At 36.6% G+C, this 8,506-nt stretch overlaps 1 protein-coding gene across 2 annotated transcripts; it reads left to right on the top strand.

Annotated features, from left to right (window-relative positions):
• Nucleotides 1-395: 395 nt before the first annotated feature.
• Nucleotides 396-8,506, top strand: LOC101504801 (vacuolar protein sorting-associated protein 35A-like). Of its 2 annotated transcripts, none has more exons than XM_004516547.4 (17): nt 396-872; nt 1,072-1,128; nt 1,241-1,330; nt 1,439-1,561; nt 2,413-2,547; nt 3,650-3,766; nt 4,055-4,294; nt 4,367-4,432; nt 4,613-4,702; nt 5,209-5,298; nt 5,726-5,821; nt 6,094-6,162; nt 6,244-6,324; nt 6,480-6,587; nt 6,677-6,780; nt 7,565-7,678; nt 7,773-8,506. In XM_004516547.4, the coding sequence occupies exons 3-17, from the start codon at nt 1,292-1,294 to the stop codon at nt 7,981-7,983; spliced, it is 1,683 nt and encodes a 560-aa protein (XP_004516604.1). In that variant the 5' UTR covers nt 396-872; nt 1,072-1,128; nt 1,241-1,291; the 3' UTR covers nt 7,984-8,506. The 2 variants fall into 2 exon arrangements, with proteins under 2 accessions (XP_004516604.1, XP_004516603.1); XM_004516546.4 differs by having other exon boundaries at nt 742-872; nt 993-1,128.

The following is an 8,506-nucleotide window of genomic DNA, read 5'->3' as shown; positions in this document are numbered from 1 at the left end:
AATTCGATTCCTCTGCACCCTTTCAACCCTTGGCCACTGACCACCCCTTGGCACCCTTCCATCACTTTCACCCACATCCTCACCAGCAGCAATATCAGCACCAGCACCCTCACAGGCAGGCTCAACCACAACAGCAGGCGCCTCAGGCGCCTCAGCCTCACCGGTACCCTCGCCCTCATCGGTAGCCTCGCCCTCACCGGCAGCCTCGCCTTCAACAGTAGGCGAGCCCTCACCCTCACCAAACTCATATTCTTCATCATCCTCTTCAGTTGGAGGAGGATGAGGATCGACAACTTCGAGGGGAACTTGAGAGTGTCCCCGTGGTCTTCTTATAGTTCTTCCTCTGCGGAAATACGGAGAAGAAAGGCGATGCACATGGGACACTCTCTTTCTTCTCCGTATTTCCGCAGAGGAAGAACTATAAGAAGGCCACGGGACACTCTCAAGTTCCCCTCGAAGGTTTCGATCCTCATCCTCCTCCACCTGAAGAAGATGATGAAGAATATGAGTTTGGTGAGGCTACCGGAGCCTACCGGTGAGGCTGAGGCGCCTGAGGCGCCTTTTGTGGTTGAGCCTGCCTGTGAGGGTGCTGGTGAGGATGTGGGTGAGGTTGAGGTGCATGAGGCGCCTGCTGTTGTGGTTGAGCCTGCCGGTGAGGGTGCTGGTGCTGATATTGCTGCTGCTGGTGAGGATGTGGGTGAAGGTGCTGGTGATGGAAGGGTGACAAGGGGTGGTTAGTGGGCAAGGGTTGAAAGGGTGCAGAGGAATCGAATTCCTGTGCATCGCCTTTCTTCTCCGTATTTCTGCAGAGGTGAGGGTGAGGGTTTGGTGAGGGTGAGGGTGAGGGCGAAGCTACTATCCGCACCCATCAGGTTGGTTGAAACTTTTTGCACATTGTTAATGCTCTCATGTTTGGACATGCATGTCGTCACAATAGTTGCATGTCGTCACAATAGTTGCATGTCATGAGGGCATGATTTCTGGTCATGCAGGTGTAGTAATGCATGTGATAAATTCATACTCTTAGCTGACCCTGAGTTGAGGCTTGCTGTCGGGCTTTCTGGTCTGCAGGGGCCTTCCAGGGAGAAGGAGAAGCGAGAAAAGGAAAGGAGTGAGCTGCGTGATCTTGTAATACCCAAAGCCTGTTACTGGTTTGCTTCACTACAATGGCATTGTATACATGACCCAATGCTTATAGAAGGCTTCTCTTGCTTTTTTTTTATCCTTGATACATTATTAGGTTGGGAAGAATCTTCATGTTCTTAGTCAGATAGAGGGTGTTGACCTTGATATGTACAAAGAGGTTGTGCTGCCTAGAGTACTGGAGCAGGTATACTCTTTTTGTTTATAAAAAATTATATTCTATTTCTAATTGTCAAAGATATGTTTCACTTTCTAATCGGGTAAATGGTTCCTTTCCTTCAATTATATTGGACAGGTCGTGAATTGCAAAGATGAGTTGGCCCAGTTCTACTTGATGGATTGCATAATTCAAGTCTTCCCTGATGAGTATCACTTGCAAACTCTTGACGTGTTGTTGAGTGCTTACCCTCAGCTTCAGGTTAGTGAGCTTGCATTTTATTTTTTACTTCTGGAGGATGCCTTGATATGTATATGCTTTTTCTTCTCTTTCCAAAATAGTGAAATTTTATTCATCAAAGAGGGTTCCGAAGAAACACCAATAAAATATGAGCAACATATTTACCAAACAATCTCGGAAAATTAGAGATACTAAAGGAAACGGCTATGTATTGATTAGCAGTCGGCACATCATCTGAGTTTTCAAACTTTTTCACTGGCTGTAATACCTATACAGTTAGAACTTGAGGAGAGGCTTTTTTTTAAGCAAATATTTATTGGGGTGAACTTGAGGAGGCTGCATTTGGCATCGCCAAAAGTTTCCTAAAAAAATCTGATTTTAAGTTGAAACTTGCATTAAATTAAATGATTCGGACGTTTGTGATCAACCATATGCAACAGATGGAAGCCAACATAACCATATTTTGTTGCCCTTATTTGCAGATGTTTTTACTGTTAATGCTGTGTTTTATGTTATGTTCTAGTTTTTAAATTTATACTTTTAAGGTCTACTGATGGCACATTAATCAGTTCAATTAAAATAAATTAGCTTCAGCATTATTTGACTGATATTTGGCGCCTGTTACCTGGGAAAAATAAAGTGACCTTGCCTCTCAGGAGAACCAATCTATGTATAGTGCCATGGTTTTAATAACTAAACATACTATTTGTTTTTCACTCTAGATTAATTGATTAACACATGATTCAGAGTAGTTGTTTTGTTCAGAACCATGAAAAATTGCATCCAAAATATCTATGACAATTTTATTCTGAAAATCCAGTAGGTATTGTCACTCAGTTGCTTTCTGTCTTTTTTGTTGCCGTATTTTTCAGCCATCTGTTGACATCAAGACTGTACTATCCCAGTTAATGGAAAGACTTTCGAATTATGCTGCTTCAAGTACAGAGGTTTTGCCCGAGTTTTTGCAGGTGGAAGCATTTTCCAAATTAAGCAATGCAATTGGCAAGGTATATTTTTGGTTCGATAGATCTTAGATATTATAGTCATGTACTGAAAACATTTATAACTATATGCTTGCTCACTGCCTAAAAGTTAAGCAGCCATGGTTTGTGTAATTTCGCAACCAACACACATATAACCAGAGACAATTAATAGACTTTCTAGGAAGTACAAATTCAAATTGAAAGGATAAAGTTCTTAATGTGCTATTATTGAAAGGAAAAATAAAGTTAAAAGAAATAGGTATAATATTGCTTGTTCATCATATTTTATGATTGATGAAGCTTATAGGGATTTAAATACAGAAGGTAAATAGAAAATTACTAGAGAAAAGCCCAGCATATGACTTTAACAAAGCTATTAAACTACGAACAATCCTCATCCTACTATGGGGTTGAATCTGGTCCAAAATCTAAGATGACTTTAGAGCTTATTCTAGATTAATTGTTGGGCCACTTGTATTGTCCACACATAGAACCAATACGCTGTGTGGAGAAATGTTCAAGTCCCTCGTTGTCTATAGATATGGATTAAATGGAGCTTATAAAGATCGGACAATCCTCACCTTAGATGTTTGTGGGACTGAGTTAGACCCAGTAAGAATAAACTCTAACTTATAATATTGTTATGTATCTTAACTATCTGATATTAAAAACAAAGCACTGGTCAATATTCTATATTTATACCATTACTAGACTCCTAATTCTAACTATTATTAAAACAAATCATGAAACATAATAAAGTATGAAAGTTATTCCCAAAAGATAGTATGATATGATGAGATATGTTTAAGATAATATTTATGTCTATGCATATGTCAGATTGTCAGCGATATTCCATTTTATGGGGAATAAAATACCATAGTTGTTCTTGATTCTTTCTCTCTCCTTTTATACTCTGTCTTATCTAAATATAATTCTTTCATATCTCATCACTTCAATGTTTGATTATAAAGCATGATTTTTTACATTCTCATTTTGTATTTGAATGTCAAAATTGTCTTCTGTTGCCTTCTTCTGATTTGCATTTGTCTATCTATGGTTCACTGTTATTGTTGTTATGCTCATGCCTCATGAATTGTGAAATCTGAGCTCCTAAATTGTTATACAGGTGATAGAGGCACAGCCTGACATGCCCACTGCTGGAGTTGTAACATTGTATTCATCTCTTCTTACGTTCACTCTTCATGTCCACCCTGATCGACTAGATTATGCAGATCAAGTCTTGGTATGTTTCATCTTAAACTGTTTGTGCACATTCGTGTTTACTTATTGATTCATATGTTTAATCTGATCAGTATGCAGCCATTGACATTATTTTATTTCGTTAACCCATGGCAATACTTCCTTTCCTTTCAAAGAATGACAGTCATTTTGATAATATTTTATTTGTCAGAAAATAGTTATTGCATTTAATTAATGTGCATAGTGTTATTGATTATTTTCAATTAAGGAAGCAGACTTACTCATAGATTTTCCAAAAAATCCATGTTTGACTATGTATACTTCTTGTTAGGGAGCATGTGTGAAAAATCTCTCTGGCAAAGGTAAAATTGAGGACAAGAAGGCAACAAAGCAGATTGTTGCTTTATTAAGCGCTCCACTAGAGAAATATAATGATATAATGACTGCCTTGAAGCTTTCAAACTATCCTCGTGTAATGGAATACCTTGACATTCCAACTAATAAGGTCATGGCCACTGTTATTATTCAAAGCATTATGAAAAATGGAACGCGCATTTCTACTTCAGACAAGGTATGTGTTATTTTACTTTTTGATCTGCTGTTTGGTATGAATTCTTATTAACATAACTTGGTTTATTTGTAGGTGGAAGCATTGTTTGAACTGATAAAGGGGCTTATCAAGGATTCTGACGGGACTCCTAATGATGAGGTCATTTCAGTACCATGACTAATCCTGTTAGGCTATTTTTTACAATATCTGTTATTGTGACTTCTCCTATTACATGACACCTTTTATAATAAAATGTTGTACATTTCATTAAAAGATAAGATTTTCCTTATTCTTGTGATCCTTTCTTGTGTTTTTCTTATTTTTTCCCTCTCTCCATAGTTGGATGAAGATGATTTCAAAGAGGAGCAGAATTCTGTTGCACGCCTAATCCAGATGCTTTATAATGATGATCCAGAAGAGATGTTTAAGGTGAATTGCTGATATTTGTTTGTTGAGTTATGACCAAAATAAAAAGAAATTTGTGTTCTTGGTTTTTTGCTGTAATTTTCCTCTTTCGAACTGAAGTTGATAGTTTTAGCTGACTCCATAATTCAGAATGTCATAATTCAGTTTTGTAGAAACTATCATTTTCTCTGTTTCTCTTTTTCCTCCTTCATATTCTACAATACATTCAGATAACCTTGTAAAAAATAAAATAAATCTTTTACAAGCACTGAAATGGATTTGGTTTTAACTTAGGTTTAACCTCTTTAACATTTTTACTTTTTACATGAATTGTATCTGGTCTCATTCTCATGTGAGTATGAGTGCTTATCTGTGATTTTTAATGTTTCTAATTTCAGTGGAATGATGTTTGATATGTTGCTCATGACTGCATATTTCATGGTTTATCCCCTATTTTGGAGGGGATTCATGTTAAAGTTCATGGGTTCAACTTTTACTTAAAATTTGAATGGACATGCACTAAATTGCAGATCATTGAAACTGTGAGGAAGCACGTATTGACTGGAGGATCAAAGCGTCTGCCTTTCACTGTTCCACCTCTTATTTTTTCTTCTTTAAAGGTTTGGCTTGAACATTTTGATTAGTCTGCTGCTTCTATTTTACACTGTTTTACCTTGTTTGTTGCTTACATAATGATGAATTGATAATGCTGGCAGCAATGGCATAGGGTAGAGACCAGACCAATTTTGCATTTTGGCCTAGTTTTATATTAAGGTTGAATGTAATATGTCATTGACTTGATGAGGTGATTAATTAGGATTTAGATCTAAATGAACTGGCACAATGAGTCATTATAACTAAATTAAACCAAAATGCTATGACTATTTGATGTTAGTCATGCTTTCTTGATTATGTGGTTCCCTGTGTCCATTTTACCTGATAGAAAATGAATGACTGACTGTCTACAACTCAGTTGCTTATCTTTTTCTACAGAGTCCAGTAAAATAATTTATTATTTATATACTGTATGTACTTTACTGTATACAGTTGGTCAGGCAGTTGCAAGGTCACGGTCAAGAAGAAAATCCTTTTGGAGATGATGCATCAACATCACCAAAGAAAATCTTCCAGCTTTTAAATCAGGTAATATACAAAGAACACATGCTCTTTTTTTTTTTTTTTATTTAAAATGTGACTTGCATCAACTTAATTGCATATAAATAGTTAGTTATTGTTTAATAATAATACTGAGGTTTTGAGGATTTGTTGGTAGAGCAACTGGTAGGCTAAACAAAAGCAATATAAATTGACAGATTGTCTCTTCTTTGTTCTTTGTTTGTGATAAATCGGCATATTCTTGGAAGATTATGTGTAGTTGATTGGTTAACTTGATATTTTTATCTTTTCTATCTCAGACCATCGAGACTCTGTCAGGTGTCCTGGCACCAGAGTTAGCATTGCAGTTGTGCTTACAATGTGCTGAGGTACTGGAATATATTTGGTTCTTAGCATATCTAAATGATATTTCAAACTATATTTTCTGATGTATTTTTTCTTCCACTAAGGCTGCAAATGACTGTGAGTTGGAACCAGTTGCATATGAATTTTTCACCCAAGCGTATATTCTATATGAAGAAGAAATTTCTGTAAGTCTTAACCTATAACCCTTACTAATTCCTACCAGCTCACACACAAAACCCCCTTTCCTTTCATGGAGTAAGTATAGTTTTGGAAGAGTAATGTTCATGATAATTTTTTTGGCTTAGCCATACTCAATTACAAACTCGTGTTGTTATACCAGGATTCAAGAGCACAGGTTACAGCTATCCATTTAATAATAGGAACTCTTCAAAGGATGCATGTCTTTGGTGTTGAGAACAGAGATACTTTAACTCACAAGGCCACAGGGGTGATTATTAAAATCTTTTTATTTATGCAGCGTTTGATGTATATTTGACTTATACTGAATCTTCTTTTTGGTGCTTTTTCATCGGATAGTATTCAGCAAAGCTTTTAAAGAAGCCAGATCAATGCAGAGCTGTGTATGCCTGCTCACATTTGTTTTGGGTTGATGATCATGATAATATGAAAGATGGAGAAAGGTCTGTTTCTAATTTTCTATTGATATAACATCTAGGAGATCTCAGACTTCTGAAGTTCTGAGGAATGCTTGTTTCCCTGCATTGCTCTGTTTGGAAGATTGTTTAGTGCTTTTCCTAGTTTCTCTTTAGTTGAACATTAATAGTTGTACATAAATTTCAATTGTTTGTATGTCCAAATAATCCTATCGTTGTCTATACCATTTTCGGCAACTACTAGAATTATGCAAGACTCCCTTTGGTCTCAAATGCACTTATATATTTTATATGATCAAGAGTAATAATTGCATTTAATTAAATTTCTTAATTAGTGTGTAGTTAGTTATTTTTGCTTATAATCAAGGCTAGAGGGAGCATGTAACCTGGAGTAGATAAGAGTGGTTTAATCCAACAATGCTACCCCTCATGGAAGTGAAGTTTTTGAAAATATTTGCTCAGTGACTGCAAACTCTGATCATACTCTGGAAATGCGGGAAAAGAAAAAAGAAAGAAGGGATGTGGGATATTCTCTGTAGCACCGACACCTTTAATCGAAGGCGTGCCTCGGTGTCAGACACGTCTCGATGTCCAGCACCGATGTGACACCGACACCTTATTTACATTCAATTAATTTGTTTTTTTTTAAATTATTACCGGTGTCAACATGTTAGTGTCGTGTCAATATCTGTGTTTCAGAGAAGATATCTCATAAGTTTGAAAAGGAATATGGGAATTTAATTCTGTTTGTCTTATCATGATTCTTACTGTTTTTGTCATATTCTTATATATATATGTATTTTTGAACCAGAGTTCTACTATGCCTTAAGCGGGCTTTAAGGATTGCAAATGCTGCACAACAAATGGCAAATGCAGCACGAGGTAGCACTGGATCAGTAATGCTTTTCATTGAGATTTTGAACAAGTAAGATTAACATCCATAATCCTAAGCCAGGGTTGTCTTTATTTGCTTCTCGATAGTAAAATGGAATGATGATATGTGTGTGTGTTTTTGCAAGGTATCTTTACTTCTTTGAGAAGGGGAACCCACAAGTCACAGTTGCATCTATCCAGGGTCTAATTGAGTTAATTATGAATGAAATGCAAAGTGACTCTGCAACTCCAGATCCATCTGCTGATGCTTTTTTAGCCACTACTATGCGTTATATACAGTTCCAAAAACAAAAGGGCGGTACTGTTGGGGAGAAATACGAACCCATCAAGGTTTGACATGCAGATGACTGATACTGTTTCCTTTGTTATGTTACACTTCGGAGCAAGTTGTTCATCGGATGGTCCAGCAGATGATCTGAATTGTCTTCTTGGGATTTCAACTGAGGAACCACAGGTTTGTTTGTTCATGATATGAGCCGACGGCAATAACATGTTGGTCAGCTTGGAGTTCAATTCACTATGTAACTATTGAGACTGAACAAATTTGAAGTTTGTTAGATCCTTTTGTCCCCAAAATTGACATTCATTTTACAGAAGTTATTTAGTACAGTTACTAGATTTTAATTATTCTAGTTGTGCACAAAGGTCTACACGAATTTATGGACTTTTATTGTAGTGTCTATAGGAAGATAGATAATTATTTTTTTGGGTTTCTGTTAACGGAATTTTGGTACTTGTTACGCATAGTTTCTTTGCCTAGTTTGCATTAGCATCGAGTATTGTTTAAAGTACCCGTTTGGATAGGTGGATTTGGATATATTTGAGGAAATGCTACCTTAGCATCTTGGGTTTCCCTCCA

This window comes from Cicer arietinum, chromosome 5 (genome assembly GCF_000331145.2).
Source record: "Cicer arietinum cultivar CDC Frontier isolate Library 1 chromosome 5, Cicar.CDCFrontier_v2.0, whole genome shotgun sequence".
Lineage (NCBI taxonomy): Eukaryota > Viridiplantae > Streptophyta > Magnoliopsida > Fabales > Fabaceae > Cicer > Cicer arietinum.
This window is presented reverse-complemented; position numbering and strand designations above follow the sequence as displayed.